The sequence below is a fragment of the Microcaecilia unicolor genome, chromosome 5 (genome assembly GCF_901765095.1).
Source record: "Microcaecilia unicolor chromosome 5, aMicUni1.1, whole genome shotgun sequence".
Lineage (NCBI taxonomy): Eukaryota > Metazoa > Chordata > Amphibia > Gymnophiona > Siphonopidae > Microcaecilia > Microcaecilia unicolor.
Window position 1 is genome coordinate 253,619,889 of NC_044035.1, and position 26,803 is coordinate 253,646,691.

The 26,803-nt window shown below is 43.6% G+C and overlaps 1 protein-coding gene across 1 annotated transcript in view; it reads right to left on the reverse strand.

The window, feature by feature from the left end:
• MAATS1 (MYCBP associated and testis expressed 1) overlaps positions 1–26,803 on the reverse strand; it is a 171,385-nt gene that overhangs the window by 79,824 nt on the left and 64,758 nt on the right. Inside the window, exons 9-12 of the mRNA XM_030203997.1 lie at positions 24,566–24,748; positions 24,333–24,472; positions 20,798–20,914; positions 3,286–3,357 (exon numbers count right to left, since the gene is read on the reverse strand). Of these exons, the coding sequence (XP_030059857.1) occupies positions 3,286–3,357; positions 20,798–20,914; positions 24,333–24,472; positions 24,566–24,748 (512 nt within the window). The remainder of the gene's footprint in view (positions 1–3,285; positions 3,358–20,797; positions 20,915–24,332; positions 24,473–24,565; positions 24,749–26,803) is intronic.

Genomic DNA, 26,803 nt, shown 5'->3' on the forward strand with positions numbered 1-26,803 from the left:
AATGAACAGAAAAAGTTTAGGACATGGCTAATAGAATTTCAACTCCCCTGAGCCCTCCCTTCCCCAGTTCCTGAACCCAGTACATACTGTTCCTCAATACAGAATACAACCATCCACATTATATGTTAAAGAGATAACTGTGTGCCCTTGGGGTTAAGGTTCCCCAAAATGGTTCCCAGATGGATTGAAAACATTGACCAGTGGCATGAGATAGGTCCTTAAGAGTCACATGCTCCAATTTCTTTTTAAAGGCATGAATAAACGTGTGAATAAAGAGGAGCTAGGTACTGTAGAGGAAATAAAGAGGAGTTAGTTTTGTTGGGAACTAGTTTCAAAATAGAAAACAGAGAGTAGGGTTAAATGGACAATTCTCTCAATGAAGAAAGGTGATAGTGGAGTGCCAAAGGGATTGGTGCTTTTCAACATATTTATCTAGAAATAGGAATGACAAGTGATATGGTCAAATGTGCAGATGACACAAAATTATTCAAAGTTATTAAATCGCATGCAGACTGTGAGAACTTGCAGAAGGATCTTATGACTGGGCATCCAAATGGCACATGAAATTTAATATGGACAAGTGCAAAGAATAACCCAGATTATGGCTACATGATGCTAATATTAGGAGTCACCACTCAGGAAAAAGATCCGAGTGTCAGCATGGACAATATGTTGAAATCTTCTGCTCAGTGAGTGGTGGCGGCCAAGAAGGAAAACAGAATGTTAAGATTTATTAGGATAGGAATAGAAAACTAAAAATATCTTAATGTTTCTGTATTGCTCCATGATGTGACTGCACCTTGAATATCGTGTACAATTCTGGTCACTGCACCTCAAAAAAGAATTAGAAGATGCACAGAGAAAGGCAACCAAAATGATCAAGTGGATGGAACAATTCTCATATGAGGAAAGGCTAAAGAGATTAGGCATCTTCAGCCTGTAGAAAAGATGGCTGAAGTGGGATATGATAGAGATCTACAAAATCCCGAGTGCAGTGGAATGGGAAGACACAAATTGATTGTTTACTCTCTCAAAAAGTACAAACACTAAAGGATACACTATGAAATTTTATAGCAATACTTTTTGACAGCAGGCATATATTCTGACATGTAGGTGATGACATCCGTGGAGCCAGTGTGGACACTGCCATAGTGTACTGTCACTTAAAAACCTTTAGGTAGTGCCTCCCTCTATTTATTACCTTGAATTTGTATATGAAACTATTAAGTGATATATTAAGAAACTTGACTGTAGATTTTAGAATATATGCAGATGTTAATTTTTTTTTCCCTGTGGATGATGATTTTGTGACTGGTCATGTGAAATTACAGCATTCTACAGAGTCCATCCAACTATGGATGAGTGATAACAGATTATCTTTGAACTTAGTGAAAACCAAAATAATGTTTAAATGTGTTAACGATGAGATTCTGGATCCAGTAAAATTTCAAGACTGCAGTATTCCTATTGAAACTCAGACTATTAGACAACTGTAATTGTCTATACTTTGGTTTACCTAATGTAAAGCATTACAGGTGGTACAGCATGTGGAATTACAAAGAACTGACCATGTGTTGGGTTCAATGAAGGCCTTGCACTGATGCTTACTTCTAAGACTTTGAATGATGTATCTCCTGAATATTTTAAACAAGTTTTGAGACTCTATGAGCCAGCTTGCTCCCTGAGAGCAGCATGAACTCGACAATTGGTGCAGCCTTCTTTAGCAAGGGTATGTTATTCTGACACCTGTGAAAGCGCATTGTCCATAATTGGATCTCTTTTATAGAAAAAGTTGCCTGGCAATGTTTGTATGTTATCATCAATAACTGAATATAGAAAGAGACTGAAAATACTGTTTGTGTAAGGCATATACTTGATTTCATACTGGGACTAAGACCTGAGATCAGTATTTTATGTGTGTTTGATTATGTATTTTTAAATTGGGTATGTTAACATGTTACCCATTTAGGTAATAAGCAGGCTATAAGTGTAATAAACAAATAAAATAAAATCTGTCATTTGCAGGTGAAAGACTGTAGAAGTTTATTGGAGTTGCTGATGAAGGGAAGGGATGAAAAAATGGAGATGCAGAGGAGGAGTTAATGAGAAAGAATGCATGAAGGAAGAGAAAAGGAGGGAGAAGATGCGAATGAAAAGAGAGAAACAGAGAAGGAAGAATAGAGGTAGAGACATGTATAAATAGAGGGCCAAGAAAAATGGTTATAAACCAAAGCACCAAAACAGCCAGTAAAGGCTCAATATCATCAGGCTACTCTAAGGTAAAGCAAACGCACAACAGTGGAGGAGCCCCAAAAAAAGAGAGTGCTTACAACAATGGCGTCCAGAAAAGTATTTTATTGAAATCTTCACAAAGCCCCGACACGACTCGTGTTTTGGCCAAAATAATGAGTTGTGCAGAAATGATACCTTTTCCAAATGCTAATAAGTGAAATCCGACAGAGTAGCATCTATAACTGCTCCACCAACACTGCATGACAGGAAAAAAAGAAATCACACCGCTCTGTAGAGAGACAAGATTTGCTATAGAGCGGTGTGATTTCTTCTTTTCCTGTCATGCAGTGTTGGCGGAGCAGTTATATTGTTATAGATGCTATTATGTCGGGCAGTGGCGTAGGAAGGGGGGGCGGTGGGGCGGTCCGCCCCGGGTGCACGCGCTGGGGGGGTGTCGGCGCCGCTGGTTACCTGCTCTCTCTGCCCCGGAACAGGTTACTTCCTGTTCCAGGGCAGAGAAAGCAGGGAACCAACGGAGCTGATGCAGCTCCCAGACACAACGTGCACTCGGCGGGGCAGAGCGCTGTGCTGCACCCGGGGGGGGGGGGGGTGCGCAGCGGCGACCCGCCCCGGTGTCAGCCGGCCTCGCTACGCCGCTGATGTCGGGTTTCACTTATGAGTGTTTGGCAAGGTATCATAACTGCACAACTCATTATCTAGACTCCTGAGGCAGGCCATTTTGGCCGAAACACGAGTTATGTCGAGTCTTTGAAGATTTCAATAAAATACTTTTCTGGACACCATTGTTGTAAGGATCCTCTTCTTTGGTCTCCTCCACTATTGTGCGTTTGCTGTACTGTATCCATGGAAGATTGTTCTTCTATGCTTGTGGTGCTTACTCTACAGTAAACATAGAAATCTGGTAAAATATTTGATGTTCACTTTTTTTGTGGCTGTGTTGTTCCTTTTCCAATATAACTTGTCATGACTCATGATTACCATGTTTGACAATTTTTGTCATTACTGTCAGGTTCAAAGGCCCAAGGGACATACCATGTTCTGAATAGCTCTGCCTCGTATTAATTTCTGCAAATAAATGATTGCCAGCTCTCTTTCTTCTTCTTTCTGCCAAGAAAACAGAACAAAAAAATATCTGTAAGAAGTAGGAACTGATTAGCAGCTAGTGAGAAAAAGAATGAATTCTGCTACGCAGTAGGCTAACACTTAATTCTAAATGAAAAACACATTTTTTTTCAATTGTTTTTCTAGTTTCATATATGTATATTTTCAGGAGATATGCAGATGCAAAAGATTCATTCTAAATTACCCCTGCTGATGAAAAATCTCCCACATTGTAGTAATCTAAGTGGGAGGTGATAAAGAGTATTGCTAAGAGTTTTCGTTGTGTGTTGAGAAAAGAAGGGACGGATTTTGGTGCTGTTATACAGAAAGAGATGACTAGTTTTAGCAGTGTGTTGAACACGTGAAGAGAAAGAGATAGAGACAGCAAGGAGTCAAAGATAACCCCAAGCTGAAAGGAGTGGAACAAAGACAGTATTTTCTACAGAAACAGAAAAAGGGGGACAGATAAGAAGCTTTGTCTTACGCATTTTAAGTTTTAAATGGCAGTGGGAAATCCAGATAGCACGTCAACCAAGAAGCCTAAGATTTGGGACTGGATTCTTGGTGAAATGTCTGGTGTAGAGAGGTACTGTAGATCTGGAAATCATCAAAATAAAGATCAGGGCTGGTTCAAGAAACAGACCAAGTGAGCACTGCCTCAAGGGTGCTAAAAGCCCAATTCACCAGCTTCCCTGCAGTGACCATCTCTGTTCTCCTGGTGAGTGACAAAATCTTTACCCCCTGAACTGCTTCTGCAGCTGCATCACTCAACCACCAGTTCCAGCTGGCATGCCATCCCCCCTCCATGTCTCCTAAATCTGCTGCTTACCTCTGAGGGGGCCACCTCCACCCACTCCCCCTTGCATCTTCCTAAGTCTGCTGTTCACTTACAAAAGAAACAGTTAGGTGCAGGCCTTTCAGATTCTGGCACACTTCTAGGACCCTGCTGGTCCTGCCCACTCTAAATGTACACTTTCACAGAGGGTGGGACCGGCATGGTGTTGGAAGCTTGTTGAAGGCCCCATGTTTACTGTTTCTTTTGTAGGTGAGCAGAAGACTTGAGGAGACCAGGGGTGAGGGCAGAGGCGGCTCCAGATGAGCAGCAGACCTGGGGAGATGAGAGGAGGTAGTGGCAGCTCTGGAAGAGGTGAGCATCAAACTTGGGAAGAGGACGAGGGGAAAGGCAACTGCAGAAGAGGTGGGGTGGGGGGGGGGAAGGAGGAAATTGTACAGCAACACATGCTGAACATGGAGAGACATAGGAAAATAATGCAGATACCCGATAAGAGAGGAGAGTCCAGAAGCAGGACATAGTAAGATATGGGGAGAGGGTGCAGATGCTAGATATGAGGAAAGATTGGAAGCAGATGGAGAGGAGATTCTGTACATGAGAAGATGGAGGGAAGATACTGGACATGGAAGGGGGCATATGAAGATGAAGAGGAGATGCTGGGCACGGGAGCATAGGGAGACTGAACACGGAGGGTAAAATAGGGATACATAGGGAGATGAGATACTGGACATTGGAAACATATGGAGACAGGGGGATATAGGTAGACTCAGGAGAGATGCTGATATGGAGGGGAACATAAAGAGATGGAAGGGAAATGCTAAACACGGGAACATAAGAAAATGGATAGGAGATGCTGGACATGGGGAGATATAGGGAAAGAATGCAGATACTAGATACTAGAGGTGGGATTTGAGATTCAGAGAAGATGCTGGACAGGGAGCAATAGGGAGATGGAAGGCAAATGCAGGAGGTGGAGATGCTGGACACACACAGGAGAGAGGGCTATAGAGAGAAAGAAAAAGAGATGTTGGATATGGCGAAGATAAGGAGATGGTGGATACAAGGAAAGGGATAGGAAGAAAGGGAGAAATATTGGACACAGGGAAGGGATAGAGATGTTGAACATGGAAAGGACAGAGACAGAGACAGACAGACAAGGATGCTAGGCATGGGGGATAGGGAGAAAGAAGGGGGAACACTGGACAGAGGGAGAGAGAGAGCAAGCATGGGAAGATTCTGGATGCAGGACAGCGAGGGAGGAGATTCTGGTGAAAGGGGGAGAAATGCTGGCCATCTTACTCCCCCACACTTCTCCCTCCAGATTCTCTAGCTGGAAAAAATCAGAGCCCTTTATCTCAACCTTGGAAATATTAGTGCTGCTACGTTTTGATTTATCCTTCCAAAGTTTGTTTTGAATCCCTCAGCTGTTCCTACTTCAGCATAGAGTATCATTCCACTAGTCCACTTCATTTTCCATAATCAAACTTGCTTCCTCACTTAATTCTACTTCTTTTCTATTTGATTCTTGGCCACCCACTCTCGTTAAGAAGGTAGGTTCTCATTTTCTCCCTTTAATTCTGTCTTTACTGCAGGGAAGCCACAACCAAGGGTATGTTCCTGCAGCATGGAAACATGCTATCATTATTCCAACACTCAAGTGCCCCATCTTCATCCCTCAGATCCTGCTAGTTTCAATCCAATTTCCAATTTTCCAATCTTGAGAAATTCATGGAAAACATAGTTCTTGTTCAGCTCACCCTTTTTCTTGATAAAACACTCACATTATATCCCAGACAGGTAGGTTTCAGAGCTGGCCATAGTATCAAAAGTTTTCTTACAGCTATGTACAATGAGACCAGGACAGCAAATGATCAATATCAGTCTGTCATCTTGGTGTCACTTGATCTCTCTTCTGCTTTTGATCTTATTGACCACTCTCCTTCTCATATAGCTACAGGACTTATGTTTAAGGGATTCTGTATTGGACTGTTTCTCCTCTTATGTTTCCAACCACACATAAATTCAAGGTTCATCTGGCTAGTCTTTAGTTCTGCATACAGGGTACTACAGGGCTCTACTTTAGCACCACCTCTGTTTAATATATTTCTTGCCCCATTCATCCTGCTTGTTCAATCTATAGTATGGTTTGTAGTCCTTACTGCTATCTAGACAATATACAGATTCTCTTTACAGTATCGGGCTCTTCTACTGGTAGGGCTGTACTACCATCTGCCAGGACAAAATGGACAGATGAACACATGTTTACAGAAATTAGGAAAGCTGGCAAATTGGGCAACATTACAATAAAGGGTAATTTCAATTACCCCAATATTGACTGGATAAATGCTACATCAGGGAGCGCTAGGGAGGTAAAATTTGTAGACGTAATAAATGACTGCTTCTAGGAGCAATTGGTCCAAGAATCAACAAAATGAGGAGATATTTTTGATCTAGTCCTTAGTGGAATGAATGGCATGGTACAAGAGGTAACTGTGTTGGATCCACTGGGAAACAGTGATCACAACATGATCAAATTTGAGCTGATATCTGGAGTGAAGTCATTAAAGAAATCTACTGTAGCAACATTCAATTTTCAAAAGGGTGACTATGACAAAATGAGGAAAGTAGTTAAAAAGAAGCAGAAAGGTTGCCACAAAGATTAGGTCTTTAAATCAGGCACTGTTGTTTAAAAATACCATAGTGGAAGCCCAGACCAGATGTATTTCATGTATTAACAAATGTTGAAGGAACAGCAAACGTGTGCTTAAAATGTGAAGTGAAAGAGGTTATTAGAACCAAAAGAGCATCCTTCAAAGAATGGAAAAAGGATCCAATTGAAGAAAATAAGAAGCAACATAAGCAGTGTCAAGCTAGACGCAAAGTACTGATAAAGGAGGCTAAAAGAGAATATAAAGAAAAACTTGCCATGGAGACAAAAACTCATACTAACAACTTTTTAAGGGACATGAGAGGTAAAAAGCCTGTGAGGGAATCCGTGGGACTGTTAGATCATGAAGGAGCAAAAGGGGCACTCAGGGAGGACAAGGCCATAGCAGAGAGATTGAATGAATTACTTGCTTCTGCCTTTACAGAAGAAGATGTAAGAGATCTACTTGTACTAGACATGGTTTTCAAGGGTGATGTGGAGGAACCGAACAAAATCTCAGTGAAACTGGAAGACGTACTGAGTTAAACTGACAAGTTAAAGAGTGATAAATGACCTGGACCGGATGGCATACACCCCAGGGTAAAGAAAGAACGCAAACATGAAATTGCTGATCTGTTGTTAGTGATCTGTAACCTGTCGTTAAAATTATCCATAGTACCTGAAGATTGGAGGGTGGCCAATTGAACACTGATTTATAAAAAGAGTTCTGGGGTGATCCGGGAAATTAGACCACTAAGCCTGACTTCAGTGCCAGAGAAAATAGTGGAAACTATTACAAAGAATAAAATTACGGAAGATATAGACAAACATAGTTTAATGGGACAGAGTTAGCATGGGTTCAGCAAGGGAAGTCTTGCCTCACCAATTTCATTCATTTCTTTGAAGGCATAAACATGTGGATAAAAGTGAGCTGGTTGATGTAGTGTAATCTTGATTTTCAGAATGCTTTTGACAAAGATCCTCATGAGAAAATTAAAAAGGGGATAGGAGGCAATGTCCTTCTATGGATTAGGAATTGGTTATTGGACAGAGAACAGAGGGTAGGTCTCAATGGAGAAGGGTGAATAGTGAAGGGCCGCAGGGACCTGTACTAGGACAGGTGCAAGGTGCAATTTAACATTTATAAATGATCTGGAAAATGGGATGACAAGTGAGGTGATTAAATTTGAAGATGACACAAAACTATTCAAAGTTGTCAAAATACATGTGGATTGTGAAAATTGCAGGAAGACCTTAGCAAATTGGAAGACTGGGCATCCAAATGGCAGATGAAATTTAATGTGGACAAATGCAAAGTGATGCACATTGAGAAGAATGATCTGAATACTTGATGCTAGGGTCCACCTTAGGAGTCAGCACTCAAGAAAATGATCTAGGTGTCATTGTAGACAATACGCTGAAATCTTCTTCCCAGTGTGCGGCAGCAGCCAAAAAAGCAAACAGGATGCTAGAAATTATTAGGAACGGGATGCAAAATAAGACCAAGAATATTATAATGCTTCTGTATTGCTCTATGGTGCAACCTCACCTTGAGTATTGCATTCAATTCTGGTTGCCGTATCTCAAAAAGGATATGCCAGAATTAGAAAAGGCTCAAAGAAGAGCGACCACAATGATAAAGGGGATAGAACTCCTCCCATATGAGAAAAGGCTAAAGAGGTTAGGGCTCTTTAGCTTGGAAAAGAAACGGCTGAGAGGGAATATGACTGAGGTCTATAAAATCCCGAATGGTGTAGAATGGGTAGAAGTAAATTGATTTTTCACTCTTTCAAAAAAGTACTAAGACCAGGGGACATGCAATGAAATTACATGGGAATACTTTTATAGGAGGAAATATTTTTTCACTCAAAGTATAGTTAAGCTCTGGAACTCGTTGCCAGAGGATGTGGTAACAGTGGTTAGCACATCTGGGTTTAAAAAAGGTTTGGACAACTTCCTGGAAGATATGTCCATATTCTGATATTAAGATGGACTTGGGGGAAGCCACTGCTGGCCCTGGGATTGGTAGCATGGACTGTTGCTACCAATTGGGTTTCTGCTAGGTACTTGTGACCTGGATTGGCCACTGTTGGAAGCACGATACTGGGCTAGATGGACATTGGTCTGACCCAGTATGGCTATTCTTATGTTTTTACTGATATCTTTTCCCTTAATTTGTGTCTGGATGCTGTATCTGATTGACTTAAATTCCATCTTTAAAAATTTTGCAAAATATTAATCTCTACTCTTTCCCAATCCTCATTCTCCCTGTCCTCCCCTGTCTACATCAGTGGTTTCACCCTTAACCTTTCAGGGCAATGTATGAATCTCAAGGTCATTTTTGACATTAAGGTAACATTTAGGCCCCAGACTGACAACTTTGTTTGCACTTCTTTCTTTGTCTTGCAAAGTATAACAGATGTTAAATATACCCTCCATTTGTACTCTTTTTTTTTTTTTTTTTTGTCCTTGGTCATGTCACGTATGAACTATTGTAATTCCCTATACAGCAGCCTACCACTTAGTTCTATCAAGTGCATTCAGTTCATCCAGTCCATAGTGGTTAAGTTACTTAATTATTCTAGAAAGTTTAATCATATTTCACCTTTGTTGACAAAGGAGCATTGGCTCCTTCACATAAAGTTCAAAATTCTTACATTAGTACACAAGGCTTATTTCACTGATTCCCCAAGTTATCTATCTAATCTTATCACTTCATATACTCCAGACCATAGTCTCTGATCTGCTCATACCAACCTACCTGTCCTGCCACCCCCTTCAACACTCTGTCTTGGATCTTACCCAAGACACTGCCTTCTCCTATCTTGGACCTCAATTATGGAATTCCCTTGCCCCTTACACATGCATCAAGTACAAGAACGCTATCAAGGGACAGTTTTCTCAGCTAGCTTTTGGCATGTTGGATTCTGATTGAGGGACCGTTGGTTAATTGCGTCTGTGTGGCTCCCACATTTCTAGAGTCTTCCTTCTCATATCCCTGCCTAATCGTTTCTCCCTTTCTCTTCCCATTCTTTTTCTTATTTCTATTTCACTCTCTTCCTTCCCTTCTACTCTGCTGATGTGTTGCTATTTTACTCTTTTATTTTAAAACTTATTCTGTTCCCCTAGGTGAAACAAAACAATGTATTAAGTTTGCAGAAAAAGGGATAACCAGTTTCTTTAAGAGGTGGGGAGAAATAAAATACAAAACCGGTTCTTGGATGCAAGAGTTCTCTCTTGTGGACTGCTCTTGCAGGGCCACAGCATATTCATGACTCCTCTCAAAAGGCAACACAAACAGCTTGTCTGGAGTCCAAGAGTTAAAGTTCTGTCATTCAATGTTCAGCACAACTGAACCAAGCTGGGTCCTGGTTTCCAAAGTTACAGTTTCAACTTGGTTCTAAGATGAACTTGGCCTTACTGAATGGAAAACAGCTCATAAGGCTCATGGAGCCAAATTGTGGCAAAATGTTTTTGACGCACACTGAGGCCCCCTTTTACCGCAGCGTGTAAAAGGAAAGGTCTTTCTTTTTTTTTTTTTTTAAAGAAATGGCAGTGTGGCAAGTGAAGCACTTGCTGCGTGGCCATTTAGGGGGGGGGGAGCCCTTACTGCCACCCATTGAGGTGCTGGTAAGGGTTCCAGCACTAACCCAGCGGTAAACGGGCAGAGCACAGCAATGCCTGATTACCGCCAGGTATACACCGGCGCTACAAAAATAAATATATTTTTGTAGCACCAGATATGATGGCGTGCTGGGGATGGGAAGTACTGCCAGGCTGCTGAGGTAGCCTGATGGTACTTCCTTCTTAGCGAGCAGTAAGGTCGCTTTGTAAAAGGGGCCTATCTTACTAGATCTGATAGCCTGCTGTTGCCACACTTCCAGCTCCACTCCAAAATTACCGAAAGTGGGTATATTTTAAGGGCCTGATTTTATTTCAGGACTCCTATGCAAGAAGTCCACAATGGTGCCCATTTTATAAAGGCAACTTAGGCAGCTTTATAAAATGGATCCAGCCCCAACAGTGCACAACTTTACACCTGCTCTGAAGGTGTAAATATATGCATGCACTCTATGTGTACAGTGAAGTTTGTTTTCACCTGCCAATCTCCTTTCCTCGACTCCTGCTAGACCAATCCAGGCAAGTGGTTTATGTGGCCAGCAGGACACAGGCTCACTTCTGTTCCAGCCAGCCTGCCTGCACTCAACGTGGCCACAGTCAGAACTTAAAACTAGAAGTCCAATAGCCTTCGAAATTCTCCTCCTCCTCCAGCAGTGCCACTGAGACCACGATTTGCTGCAAGGGATCACCACAATGTCTGTGTGCTCTTTAGGCTGTTCTCTCTCACTATATATATTTTTTTTAATTTCCCAAAATCGGAGGAAAGTAGGGTATTGAGTCATGAGAGAAACACACACACAGGGAGCATTCCCACAGGGGAGCATCTGACTTACTACCCCTCTACTGCGGCCGTGGGCCTGCAGGACTTATGGAGCCACAGTGCTCTGCCTCCCCAAGGTGGTCCATAGACTGACTCCATTTTGGGCACCAGTCCTCTGCTCAACTAGATGGCGTTCTGCTGACCAAATCTGGAACATAGCCTCAAGGGCCCCTCCAGCTGAGGCAAGGACCTCGCCCAAGGCCTCAAGAAGCTGCTTCAGATCCTGTTGCTACACTAATTCAGCTGCAATCATCTGCTGGAGACAGAGAATACTGGAGATTCCAGAGCTACACCAATCCTTAGAGTAATGTCACTGAAACTCAGTATACTCTTCCTCCATCTGCTGGTAGGTGGGCATAACACGTTCATCTGGACAGGTCTATCAGGAGGATGAAGAAGTGTATTTTCTAAAATGTGTGTATATATTACAACCCCAGCTCTACTTCTGCTCCACCCAAACACCCATACACAGGTCAAATAAAAACACATATACACTTTTCATGCATGTAATTTTTATGCGAGCATGAGGTTGTGCACTTTTATAAAAACTCTTTTCTACTTTACATGCAGAATATTTTTTATAAAATTATTTCTCAAAAGCCTGAATTTACAAAGATAAAACCTGCTTTTATCCACATAAATCTTCTGAATATTGACCTCAGAGACGGCCAGTTTTCAAAGCGATCTATCCAGATAGCGAAGATACTTACCTGTAGCAGGTATTCTTCGAGGACAGCAGGCTGATTGTCCTCACATGTGGGGTCGACGTCCATGTCGGCCCAGGAAATAGCAAATTTTCACCAGCAAAATTTAAAAGTTTTGCCAGAGTCTTCTAGCGTGGACGCGGACGAGTTCCCGCCCAACGCGCAAGCGTGCCTCCTCAATTTAATCAAAAAGCATAAATACAAATAAACAACAACTCCAAAGTGGAGGTGGGTGGGTTTGTGAGAACAATCAGCCTGCTGTCCTCGGAGAATACCTACTACAGGTAAGTATCTTCGCTTTCTCCGAGGACAAGCAGGCTGCTTGTTCTCACATGTGGGGTATCCCTAGCAACCAGGCTCGCTCAAAACAATGGTCAATTAGGCCTCGCAATGGCGATGACATAACATAAGAGTGCAGCCTGGAACAGAACAAAAATGGGTCTAGGGGGGTGGAGTTGGATTCTAAACCCCAAACAGATTCTGCAGCACCGACTGCCCAAACCGACTGTCGCGTCGGGTATCCTGCTGAAGGCAGTAATGAGATGTGAATGTGTGCACTGATGACCACGTTGCAGCCTTGCAAATCTCTTCAATGGAAGCTGACTTTAAGTGAGCCACTGATGCAGCCATGGCTCTAACATTGTGAGCCGTGACATGGCCCTCCAGAGTCAGCCCAGCTTGGGCATAAGTGAAGGAAATGCAATCTGCTAGCCAACTGGAGACTGTGCGTTTTCCGATGGCGACTTCCCTCCTGTTGGTGTCGAAAGAAACAAACAACTGGGCGGACTGTCTGAAGGGCTTCATCCGCTCCATGTAAAAGGCCAATGCTCTCTTGCAGTACAGGGTATGCAAACTGCTTTCGCCAGGGCAGGGGAAAAAATGTTGGCAAGACAATCGACTGGTTCAGATTTTTTTTTTTGTTACATTTGTACCCCGCGCTTTCCCACTCATGGCAGGCTCAATGCGGCTTACATGGGGCAATGGAGGGTTAAGTGACTTGCCCAGAGTCACAAGGAGCTGCCTGTGCCTGAAGTGGGAATTGAACTCAGTTCCTCAGTTCCCCAGGACCAAAGTCCACCACCCTAACCACTAGGCCACTCCTCCACACTCAGACATCACCTTCGGCAGGAAATTAGGGTGCGTGCAGAGGACTACTCTGTTGTGATGAAACTTAATATAAGGTGCATGCACTACTAACGCCTGAAGCTCACTGACCCTACGAGCTGAAATAACAGCCACCAAGAAATTGATCTTCCAGGTCAAGTATTTCAGATGGCAGGAATTCAGTGGCTCAAAAGGAGCTTTCATCAGCTGGGTGAGAACGACGTTGAGATCCCATGACACTGGTGGAGGTTTAACTGGGGGCTTTGCAAAAAGCAAACCTCTCATGAAGCGAACTACTAAAGGCTGTCCAGAGATAGGCTTACCCTCTACACGGCGATGATAAGCACTAATTGCACTAAGGTGAACCCTTACAGAGTTGGTCTTGAGACCAGACTCTGATAAGTGTAGAAGGTATTCAAGCAGGGTCCGTGTACGACAGGAAAAAGGATCTAGGGCCTTGCTGTCACACCACATGGCAAACCTCCTCCATTTGAAAGAATAACACTTTTTCATGGAATCTTTCCTGGAAGCAAGCAAGACTCGAAAGACACCCTCTGAAAGACCTAAAGAGGCAATTTCTAAGCTCTCAACATCCAGGCTGTGAGAGCCAGAGATTGGAGGTTGGGATGTAGAAGCGACCCTTCGTTCTGGGTGATGAGGGTCGGAAAACAGTCCAATCTCCACAGTTTCTCGGAGGACAACTCCAGAAGAAGAGGGAACCAAATCTGACGGGCCCAAGAAGGCGCAATCAGAATCATGGTTCCGCGGTCTTGCTTGAGTTTCAGCAAAGTCTTCCCTACTAAAGGTATGGGAGGATACGCATACAGAAGGCCTGTTCCCCAATGTAGGAGAATGGCAACTGATGCTAGTCTGTCATGGGCCTGAAACCGGAAACAAAACTGAGGGACTTTGTGATTGATCTGAGTGGCAAAAAGATCCACCGAGGGGGTGCCCCACGCTCGGAAGATCTTGCGGACTATGCCCATGTTCCGTAAGTCAGTGGGCAGTTGGATTACAGCCTCTAGATCCCCCGCAGTTTGATACCACTAGGAAGCTAGGTCCATTGAGCTGATCTCATATGTAGACGTGCCATGGGAGTTACATGAATTGTGGAGGCCATGTGCCCCAGAAGTCTCAACATCTGCCGAGCCGTGATCTGTTGAGATGCTTGAACCATGGACACAAGGGACAGGAGGTTGTCTGCCCTTGCGTCGGGAAGATAAGCTCGAGCTATCTTTGTGTTCAACAGAGCCCCAATGAATTCCAACTTCTGTACTGGGTTGAGATGGGACTTGGAGTAATTGATCACGAAATCCAGTAGCTCTAGCATCTGAATAGTCATTCGAATGGACTGCAGAGCGCCTGCTTCCGAGGTGCTCTTCACCAGCCAATCGTCTCCCAGTCTGCATAGCAACACTGCTACTACCGCCAGACAGTTTGTAAACACTTTGGGCGCAGATGCCAGATCAAAAGGCAATACACTGTACTGAAAGTGCTGAGCTCCCAGCCGAAACCGAAGATAATTCCTGTGAGCTGGAAGAATCGAGATATGTGTGTAAGCATCCTTTAAGTCCAGAGAGTATAGCCAATCGGTCTCCTGAATCATGGGAAGAAGGGTGCCCAGGGAAACCATCCTGAACTTTTCTTGAACCAGAAATTCAGGCCCCTTAGGTCTAGGAAGGGATGCATCCCCCGTCTTTTCTGCACAAGGAAGTACCTGGAATAGAATCCCAACCCTTCTTCCCCTGGTGGAATGGGTTCGACCGCTTGAGCCTTTAGAAGGGTGAAGAGTTCCTCTTCAAGTACCTGTTTGTGCTAGGAGCTGTAAGATTGAGCTCCCGGTGGGCAATTTGGAGGTTTGGATTCGAGATTGAGGGTGTATCCTAACCGGACTATTTGAAGAACCCACCGGTCGGAGGTTATGAGAGGCCACCTTTTATTGAGGCTATGTTTGACTGGAGCCAGTCAAAAACCCGTCCCTTGCTTTTGCTGGGGAGCAGCATGGGCCTTAGACACACGCTGTTGACGAAAACGAGCACGCTGGGGCTAAGCCTGGGCAGGCTGCTGAGAAGCAGGAGTGTACCTACGCCTAGAATAGGAATAGAGAGCACTTCTCTTCCCTCCAAAATACCTCCTAGATGAGGAGGCAGTTGCAGAAGGCACCAGTGGGAGAGAATCCATAGCATCATTATGCTTCTTGATCTGATCAACAAGATCCTCAACTTTTTCAACAAAAAGGTTGCCCCCCCCCCCCCCCGGCAAGGAACATCCGCCATTCGCTGCTGGACAGAATGATCCAGGTCAGAGACACGCAGCCATGAGAGTCTGCGTATCACTATACCCTGAGCAGCGATCCTGGATGCTACATCAAAAGTGTCAAATGTACCCCTGGCCAGGAACTTTCGACACACCTTCTGCTGCCTGATCACCTGGCGAAAAGGCTTGGCCAGCTCCATAAGGAGTGCATCAACCAAACTCGACAGTTGTATCGAGTTCCGCAAGTGCACGCTCTTGAAGAGCTGGTATGACAATCTTGGTGACGAGCATAGCAGCCTGATACGTTTTCCTCCCAAAAGAATCAAGAGTTCTAGCCTTTCTGCCTGGGGGCGCCGAAGCATAGTCTCTAGAACTCCTGGCTCTCTTGAGGGCAGCGTCCACCACCATGGAATTGTGGGGTAACTTGAGACCTCATCAATCCAGGTTCACCATGGATCCTATACTAGGATTCAGCTTTCTTCGGGACCATAGGGCCAGAGAGAGGGGCCAACCAGTTTCGCATAAGGACTTCCTTCAGTACTTTATGCAGAGGAACTGTCACGGACTCTTTAGGTGAAGAAGAATAATCCAGGACCTCGAGCATCTCAGTCCTGGGCTCATCCTCAACCTCCACAGGGAAGGGAATAGCCGTAGCCATTTCCCGGACAAAAGAGGAAAAAGTCAGACTCTCCGGTGAGATAGTCTCCTCTCTGGTGGAGGGGAAGGATCAGAGGGAATTCCAAAGGACTCATCAGAAGAAAAGTACCTGGGATCTTCCTCTGACTCCCACAAACGCTCCTGCTCAGTGTCAGATAAAACCTGTGTTAAGGTACTTCGATACTGAACCTGCCTCGACACCGAGGAACAATGTCCTCTAAGGCGATGTCGAAAGGCCAACACCCGGTCCGACTGCGGCGAAGTTCCCTCCACCGACATCGAAGGAGAGTCAACCTGGGTGGCAGCCGATGCTGACGCCGCAGACGGCACCGCAGTCGGGGACCTCACCGCATGCGAAGGGCCAGACACAGTTGCAGCAGATGGTACAGAAGACACAAGCACCCCCTACACCGAAGCTGACTGTCATAGCAGTCCCTCCAGAAGTTCTGGAAACAAGGCCCAGATGCACTTGTCGAGAGCCGCCATCGGAGAAGGCTGCGGGGTTAGTGGAACAGATGGTGTCAGAATCTGTGGAGGCTTGGGAGCAGGTACTGGGCTGCTAGGAGACCAACGCATTGACACCTCCTGTATCGAGGGGGAGCGATCCTCTTGGCACTGATGCTTCTCAGGTGCGGACTCTCTCGCCGCCCAGAGCTCCCGGTACCGTGTGTCGAAGGAGAACAATGACGGTGCTTCTTCGCCTTCGCTCGACGCCCGTCATCGAGACTCGTCAGTACTGATGAGGACGTGGGATCCTCACATCTCCTCGGGGCCAGGTCTGACGAAGGTCGGTTCCAGGGGGCCTGCATAACAGGAGGCCTCGAGGCAGGTGGAGACCCACTCGATGCCTCACTGCTCCCAGTGCAAGTTGGTCTCTCAGCAGCCATTACCTCTCTTCCCAACATCGATGCTACTTTCGATGTCGAAGGACTGGACCGAGCCTCAAAAAGCTTTTCTCAGGTTTTTCGAGATGCTTGGGTCTGTTTCTTCATACAAAGACACAGACTACAAGCAGCTGGGCTATGGTCGGGCCCAAGGCACTGGATACACCAGGCGTGGGTATCGGCACCTGAGATGGTCCAGTTGCACCGAGTACGTTTGAAGCCGCTGAGTGTCTTCGATGACATGGAAGGAAAAACGGCTTCGGCGAAATCAAACAACGCGATTGTGCCAAAAAAGAGAAGGGCTCAAAAAGGGAGAAAACCCGACCGCGTTGCCTAAAGACTGGCCATGTTGAAAAGAAAGTAAACTTAAAATAGAGAAAAAATAGTAAAAGTAACTACAGGAATAATATATATATATTTTTTAAATGACTAAAATAATAAAAGAAATAGTTGTCAGACTCTGTTCCTGGGCCAAGAACGAGGAAAGCAGAAAAAATCCTGTCACCTCGTTGCGGACAAAAAAGAACTGAGGAGGCACGCTTGCGCAATGGGCGGGAAGTTGTCCGCACATGTGCGCTGCACATGCAACAGAAGACTCTGGCAAAACTTTTTAATTTTGCTGGTGAAAATTTGCCATTTCCTGGGTCGACGCGGACGTCGACCCCACATGTGAGAGCAAGCAGCCTGCTTGTCCTCGGAGAATACCAAGTTACCCAGCTAGATCTCCCAGGAAGAAAACTGCACTCTTCAGGGTAGCTAAAAATGTTATATATTTGCACAATATACATACTTCTAGACACACAAAAACAAGGTAGTTTTGGAAGGAGGCATATTTAGATCAGGTGAGGAAACTGAACATCTAGAAGTATATTTTCAAAATGTACATTCATCGCTTGCCCCCATTTAAAAAGAATATGCAAAGTACATAGACACGTTTGTACCTGAATGTTAAAGGGGTAATATTATAAACTGTTTTCATATATAAAACCAGGTCTTAAAACATGTAAAAGAGCTTTTATATAATTATTCCAATGTGCAACAACAAAACAGTGAATACTTTAACTAACACATGTGTAGGCATGTTCTTCGTTGGAGTTTGGGCAGAGAGCTGGTGAAGACACAAAGAACACATGCTCTTTATAAAACATGTACAAACATTTACATCAACTCCCAAGCTGGTACAACTGTTTGTAGCTTCAGTCTAGCATTTCATAAAAACAATTAGGCTCACTCCTAACCTATACTAGTTATAAAATTACCCCCAGGTGCATTTTCAAGGAGAAGCTACCTAGTTACCCTGGGGTGCTTTTACTAAGCTGCGGTAAGCACTAGCATGTGCTTATTGCAACTTAAAAGGGCTTACTGCGGGGCACACTCAGGTGTTCCACGGTAAATTCCAAAGATGTGCGTGTTACACACACACTAAATAAATACATTTTTTTTTTGGCCGAAAGGGTGTGTCTGGGGGGTGGGCAGACAGTGGGTGTTTGCTGAACTTTGATTCAGGGGCGTATCGGGACTCTGGCGGTAGGGGGGGCCAGAGCCAGAAGGAGGGGGCACATTTTAGCCCCCCCCCCCAGCGCCACCAATCCCCCCCCGCCATTGCCAGACCCCCCCCCCCTCGCCACCAATGACACTCTCCACCCCCTCCCGCCGCCGCCAACCCTCCCTCGCTGCTGTCACTTACCTTTGCTGGCGGGGGACCCCAACCCCCCGCCAGCCAAGGTCCTCTCTTCCATGCAGGCTGCAAGTTGCAATGCTTCCTGTTCTTCTGAGTCTGACGTCCTGCACGTACAACGCGCAGGACGTCAGACTGAGTTCCAAATTCTGAGTCTGACGTCCTGCACGTTGTACGTGCAGGACGTCAGACTCAGAAGAACAGGAAGCGTTGCAACTTGCATCCTGCACGGAAGAGAGGACCGGCTGGCGGGGGCTTGGTGTCCCCCGCCAGCAAAGATCGGCGACGGGTTGGTGGCGGGCGGGAGGGAGGGAGGGGGAGGTGGAGAGGGTCGGTGGTAGGGGGGTCCAGGGCGAAATCTGCGGGGGCCCAGGCCCCTGTGGCCCCACGCAGATACGCCCCTGCTTTGATTACAGCGTGAGCTTTTACCGCCTACAAAATAGGTATTGGTAAGGGCACATGTACTAGTTTTTAATAATGGCAACATTAGTGTGTGTGAATATATAGGGTTCTCAATATTTGTAGCAAATACACTTATCAGTCTTAACAGAGGAAAAGGCCTCAAGAAATCCCTTGACACTTAAAAACAGGTCAATGTGGGGTTGGACTTCCTCATCATCGGCCAGAAAAACCTCCATATAAGGTAAAACTGTTCTATAGTTTTCAATCTCAAACTTATAAGCTCAGCCAATCAAAGATTAAATCTACATAGCTTAATTTGATCTCTGTGTTTTCTGGTTGCCTTTAAACCATGATATAAAATCAATAAACAATTGAAACAAGCTCAATATAGAATAAGTAATAGAAATAATAATATTATTGTTTTTATTATTTTTTCTATATTATGTCTGTTTTTATTTTTTAATTAATTCATTGTTTTTCATTTAATTTACTGTTTTGTAGCCCCTGAGGCAGCCCTTTTTGGGTGAAACACGGCCAGTGTTGGGTGATGCAAGGAGTTTGCTATTTGCACGAATAAAAGTCTATATATATCTATCACAGATCTACTTTTATCATTTCCATTTTCCTACCAATTTATTGCCTCATTCAGCATCAACAATTAGGGAGACAGAGGGAGGGAGCGGAACGGACAGGTTTGACTTCATCGCAAAAAAACGTTCCACTAATCCACGGGACTTACTTCTGTAAATAAGCTAATGTAACATGTTAGGTTTAGTGTGAAATCCAATTTCTTTTATGTGCCACTTGTCGCAGTATTTAATGTTAATTGTTCATTCTTTTTAAAAATGAACTTTTTAGTTTATTAGCCCTCTGTTTGAGGCTAATTAGTGGTCTAGGCAAGTAATACATATGATACCATCTCACTATTTCTTTGAGCAAATTATCTGTGAGTATTTTAACAACTCTTGTCCTCAAATTATAGTGAGGTCTCAGTTTCTCCAGAAACCCTTAGGGAACAGCTTGTGGGCTGAGAACATTCCCAGAACAAGTGCAAAACCCAGTTTTTGGGTATAAGGTTGTAGAGTAGGAGCATGTGTGCAAGTGCAGGTCTGCACAGTGCTTGCTGAAACCCTCTGGTAGCCAAAGGCTCAACACTACTACTACTACTACTACTATTTAGCATTTATATAGCGCTACAAAGCGTACGCAGCGCTGCACAAACATATAAGAAAGACAGTCCCTGCTCAAAGAGCTTACAATCTAATAGACAAAAATAAAGCAAGCAAAGCAATTAATTTGTAGAGAAAAGAGGAGAGGAGGGTAGGTGGAGGCAAGTGGTTACAAGTCAAAAGCAATATCAAAGAGGTGGGCTTTTAAACCACATTTAAAGATGGTCAAGGATGAGGTAAGACATAGGGGCTCAGGAAGTCTATTCCAGGCATAGGGTGCAGCAAGACAGAAGGAGCGAAGCCCGGAGTTGGCAGTAGTGGAGAAGGGAACAGACAAGAAGGATTTATCCATGGAACTGGTGGGTAGTAGGGAGTGATGCAGACCTGTTGTTACAATATGTATGTCAATCTCTAGATCTAGTTGAAATGCTAATGCTTGTTTTGCAACACCATATACATTTTTCATACCATCTTGTCCTTAGCCAGGGTCAGTGTATGACAAGCTAGGGCCCTGGACAGGAATTTGGGAGGGGGCTTCAGGTAGGCTTGGGAAAGAACATGCATGCTAGTCTCTAATGTTCCATGTACTATTACCATGTGCATTCAGATTTCTTTTTTGTTTGATTTTTATCTGTTTTTCAAAAGAAAAGAAGTGGTATAAAAATCAACGACCCAGATTCCCAGCACTAATGGTGATTTCCAGCTCACCTCTGATGGCTTCTCTATAGTAGGTGTTGGAGGTCGAGGAATAGGTTTTTCAATCATCTGAAGCAAGGTAAGGGGTTTCTTTGGTGGCTGAATTTTTGTCCTTTTCTCTTTTAGGGCCTGCAAGGCAATTGGAAACTGTACTATTTGTTCTTGTCAACTTTAGTTTCATTGATCTGAAGGTTATGCATAACCTATTACTTAAACTGACAAACAGGGATTATAAGGAAATTAGTTATAAAATTAGTGAGATATTGGGGTAATTTTCAAAACTGCCTGCACTGCAACACAGCCACATTGAACCTACAAATAGGTGGGAAAATGTGGGATACAAATGTAACAAATAAATAAATAAAAGTCCATAAGTACTTTGCTAATGCTAAATAGTAGTAGTAGTACTTGTGGTATTCACACCTATTTTCAATGTGAAAGTATGCATATATTTTCACATTGAAAAACTGCTATGTGGATATACTCTCCCTGATATTCAAAAGCATTTAACTGGCTAGGATTGGCACCTGGCCGGTTAAATGCCCCACAACTGGCTATCCAGTGATAATCAGTGGGGGAAAGCAGACTATCTCCTGCTGAATATCACCGGTTAGTGGCTAGCAGATAGTCTGTTATGTCAGCTGATATAACTGGCCCCACTTTAACAACTATATTTGGCTACTTGAATATGTGGGGTTAGACGATAACCGGCTAAGTCTGAATATCAACATAGCTGGCTATCTTCTAACCGGCTAAAAATAAACCAGATATTCAATGCTGGTCACCGAAAACAGTCTGACATTGAATATCCGGGTATAGTGGTGACCACAGGAATTAGCCAGGCTAACTTCTATGGTCTGAATATTGGCCCCAGTATCTTCAGACATCTGCACATGCTTTTTCTGCAAATAAGTTTTGTGTGAAAATAACATATGGAGTTTTGAAAATGCACCCTAATCATGTAATTATATACAAAATGAAACCCTAGTATCAGATTTTAATATTTATCCCACATGAAAAAGTGTCATAGAAGTTTAAAGGCCGCTTTACTAAAACAAGCAATCAGACATTTGCTACTTTCTTTTCTGTTTTAATGTTTAATAGATGTGCACATGATTCAATTTAAACAGTGATAAAGCATCCAAGCAAGCTAAAGTTCTTGCCAAACTGGATCCTGTTTTAACATATAGATCTAGTCATTCTGCTGAAAAAGATGGCTCTGTAATTCTGTTGGGGAACAGGGGTATTAGTTTCTCCCTGTGTGAATATACATTGTACTTTTATGTCAATTTAGGAATTATTTAACGATCTCCCATGTTTAGAAAAGAGAGAAGTTGCAAGTGACGTTACTCACACCACTGTCTAACTTATAGAGCAGCGCTTCTCAAACAAGTCCTCAGGGCACACTTAGCCAGTCAGGTTTTCAGCATATCCACAATGAATATGCATAAGATAGACTGGCATACCAAGGAGGCAGTACATGCATATTCATGCATATTCATTGTGGATATCTTGAAAACCTGACTGGCTTGGTGTATCCCTAGGACTGGATTGAGGACCACTGTCAGAGGATGTGCGACATAGTTGCTGCCAAGAGTGTGTATGAGTGTGTGTGTGTTGGCATGGTGGGGGGGGGGGGGGCTAGTATCTGCCTTGTGTAGATCTAACTTTTCACTATTTACTTAGCATTAGTGCAGACATGCAGACTATCAAAATCTCTTACAGCATTAAAGCCTTAACTGGCTGCATGCAAATTCTGCACTGCTGACAGATAAATTCAAGGCTTAGAATCCAAAAGAAAGCGAAAACAACCCCCCCCCCCCCCCCCAGTCAAAAAGGCAAAATCAAAACACAACCAAAAAGAAGGGGGTGGACCAGTGGTTCCAACGAAGGATATTTATTAAAAGACACAGTACAATGACAAAGACTCGACGCAGTCTGCATTTCGGCACCACAATGTGCCTACATCAGGAGTCAAAACAATTTTGATGAATGTATGCTGAGCACAATGTCCAGTAAACAAATACTACTGCATTAAAAAAAACACCAAAATGAGGTGCAAGCAAAGCACAAGCCAAACATTGTTTCGTCACTGACGAGGCTTGACTTGTGCTTTTCTTTAACCTCACTTTGGTGGTTTTCTTGATGCAGTATTATTTCTTTACTGGACATTTGGACTCATTTTCAAAAGAGAAAAATGTCCAAAAAGTGGCATAAATCTGCATTTAGACGTTTTTCTCACAAAAACATCCAAATTGGCATTTTCAAAACCAATTGTTAGACGTTTTTCTACGAAGTCCATAAGAAGTGCGTTCAAATCACAAGGGGGTGTGTTAAGGGTGAGATTTGGGCATTCCTAACACTTAGACGTTTTTCAGTCATAATGGAACTGAACAAAACCGTCCACAACTAACACTAAGATATTTTGAGCTAGACCTGTTTTTATAACGAATAAGGCACAAAAAGGTGCCCTAAATGCCCAGATGACCACTGGAGGGAATCAGGGGGTGACTTCCCCTTACTCCCCCCCAGTGGTCACTAACTCCCTCCCACCCCCAAAAATGTAATTAAAAACATTACTTGCCAGCCTCTATGCCAACCTCAGATATTATACTCAGGTCCATTAGAACAGCAGGTAGGTCCCTGGAATAGTCTAGTGGTTGGTGCAGTGTACTGCAGACATGTGGACCCAAGCCCATACCTCTCCCTACCTGTTACACTTGTGGAGGAAACTGTAAGCCCTCCAAAACTCACCAGAAACCCAATGTACCCACATATATGTGCCCCCTTTATCCGAAAAGGCTATGGTAGTGGTGTACAGTTGGGGTAGTGGATTGTGGGGGGCTCAGCAGACAACATAAGGGAGCAATGGTGAGATGTGTACTTGGGTGCATTTTATCAAGTCCACTGTAGTGCCCCACTAGGGTGCCCTGCTGCTTTCCTGGGACGTCTGGGGGACCAGTCTGCTATAAATTCTAGCTCCTCCTACATTCCAATGGCTTGATTTTGTGCATTTTGCACTTGGACGTTTTTTGTTTGAAAATGGACCAAAAAACAAAATGTCCAAATCACAAAACCTTGTTCAAAACAGTATTTTTGAAAACAAAAGATAGACGTTTTTCTTGTTTGAAAATGGCCTTCTTTCCTATTCGGATTTTGGACGTTTTTTGCAAAACGTCCAAAGTCGGACTTAGACGTCATATCAAAAATGCCCCTCATCGTGCTCAGCTTTTTTGGACTCATAACGTTCATTGAAATTGTTTTGATTCCTGATGCAGGCGTATTGTAGCGTTGAAACACAGACTGCATCAAATCTTTTTCATTTTACTGTATTTTTTAAAAAATATCCTTCATTGGAACCACTGGTCCATCCCCTTAATTCAAGGCTTAAACACATTTAAGGGACCCCCTTGCAACTCAAAATTTCTGGGTGGATCAGATCTTACAGGAGTTTTGCCTAATCCTTGTCTCAGAATTTTAAAAAAATCCATGCAAACAAAGTCTAAGGAGAAGAATTGTTCACCAGTGTTTGGTTACTACTCCTTACCTTGTGAACCTGTTCCAGTTGCAGTTCTAGCCTGGCTGCTCTCTTAACATACCCATCCTTAGTTCTGACTTTGTATTTTGGAGCTCTGATTCGGGGTTGTGTAACAAAATCTGGAAGGCATGCTTCCAGTTCCAGTAATCCTAAAGAAGAGAGAATTCTATTGAACACTTGAATTTTAAAATTTATCTTACTGAAGAATTTCTTAAGCACTGAAGGTAAGTGTACTGACTTACCCTCAAAAGTCTCCAAAAAAGGACTCCTCACCACATACTGCTCAGAATTCCAGTCGGGAAAGCGACCAATCCGAGTCAGAGGTGCAAAGGGCTGGGATCCATAGTTGCTATAGTCATTAATGATGTCTCGTCTCTCAAGTTTGCCTTCCACATTCCTCATGCTTTTGGTCAGCTTTCTGAGAGCTGCAAGCAAAGAATAAAAATGTAATCTTCCACATTTCAGTAACTGAATGGAATTATAGCATTTACAAGGTCTGGTGCACACATATGAGAGTCACTGAAAAGCACAGCAAAAATAACAAAATAACACAGGTAACGTTGTAAAAATGGGGCTGACCAGTAACTTTAATATAAACAAGACACGACTCGACACGGGCCGTGTTTTGATCAACAGGTTTGCATTAGGAGTATAATGCCGCAAAAATCTGTTTAAACAGTCAGCTGTAACCTACGCTCAAAAGATGGTTGCAGTGTCGGTGAGGTACGTCTTCAAGAAAAGTGCAAATACTTCAGATCATCACAAACCATATATGGGCAACAACACTATTGAACATCATCTTAACATGTGACCATTATTATTATTAGATATTTTATATTATTACTAGATATTTGATAGGTTTAATCTTCCTGGTTTAGGCAGTGTCCTTCCCTATCAATTATAATGCTGTATTACGTATTGTGTTGACATTGTAAGTAGTATACCATACCATACTTTGTATTATTTGAATATTTTTATTGCTGTAATTGCCTATTGCTCATGTTTGACCTACTCTTATTGTACACTGCCTTGACTGAATTCCTTCAAAAAGGCGGTAAATAAATCCTAATAAATAAAATAAATAAATGGTTTTATCATCAGTGGGCTTGAGTGGCAGGATGTTAATCCCCTCCTGTGTTACTGAGGTTCACAAACTCTGCTAAAAAGTGAACATCCTCAGCTCATAGCTCAGTCTTACGTTTGATCTTAGCCTAAAAGGCCAACAGGTATTGGGGCTATGACACAGAACTTCTTTTATTAGGTGCATTTTGCTGAGCCATAGGGCATATTAGGGAGGGTCCATCTTTCTGGGGGGGGGGGTGTTGTCCATTTGGCTGTCTGTATTCATAATTTTGTTAGTGCTTGTGTAAGCAAACCTATGTGCTGCTTACAGCAGAAAAAAAAAAAGAAGGGTCAGTGCCATGGAGATCCCAAACCCTGTAACACAAGATGATGCAGCTTACTATGACTAGTTTATAGTGGGGATGTGTGTGCTTGAGAGCGCAAGCCTTGCAGTACCAGAGAAGACGGCCTGCTTCAGCTGTGACGAATATGGACAGAGGGTGCTGCAGGGAGTCCAAGATCCAAAGTACTGCGAGGTTTCAGAGGAGGAAGATGGAGTACAGGGGAAGCGGCAAGAGTTAGAAGGGGAAGGGGCGGGGTTAGAAAGGAAGAAAAGAGGAGGGGGATGCAGCATAAGGAAATGGGTGGTGTTACAGAAGAAGAGATGGAGAGAGTGCAAAGTTGTGTGGCAGGGTAATGCACGGATGGGTGGAAGGAGATTATTTATTTAGGAGGGTGGGTGGTGAAGGGTAGGGAGGGGAAATAGTGCACGAGGGTGGGAGGAACAGGAAATGAATGCCAGGAAGAGAGAAACTTATATATACCCACAGCCACATATAGCCCCCTGACAAATACAGTCAACACGCACACAACCAAAACACACATACACATCCATGGCAAACAGACTCTGTACCACACTGCCAACATGCATATATCTCCTACCCTCACATCACCACAAACAGTTAAACTTTATCCACTGAAACAGATATGCACATCATACCACTGATTCACAGGAACATTTGCAGCACATATCACCTATCATTCACCGTCAACACTATTCCCACCCACTCACTTCCACATCTCCTGATAGCCTACTGAGAAACATTTTATCATGGTTGTTTCAACTGTGTCACCAAACAGACATACCTTAGTCTGCTAATGGAAGAAATGGGAACTGTGCCATTCTGTCATAGTATAAGTGTGCACTTCTCAAACGTTTTTTTTTTTAATTTTGTGAAAAAACTGTTAGTTACCTGTAGCAGGTGTTCTCTATGGACAGTAGGACACAAGCCCTCACAGCATGGGTAACATCACCAACGGAGCTCAAGCAGTAATCTTCTCCAGTTTAGAATGTGCGCAAAGCTTTTGAGTCATTCCATGCACACATGCGCCACTTCCACCTGCTTGTGTTGCATTGG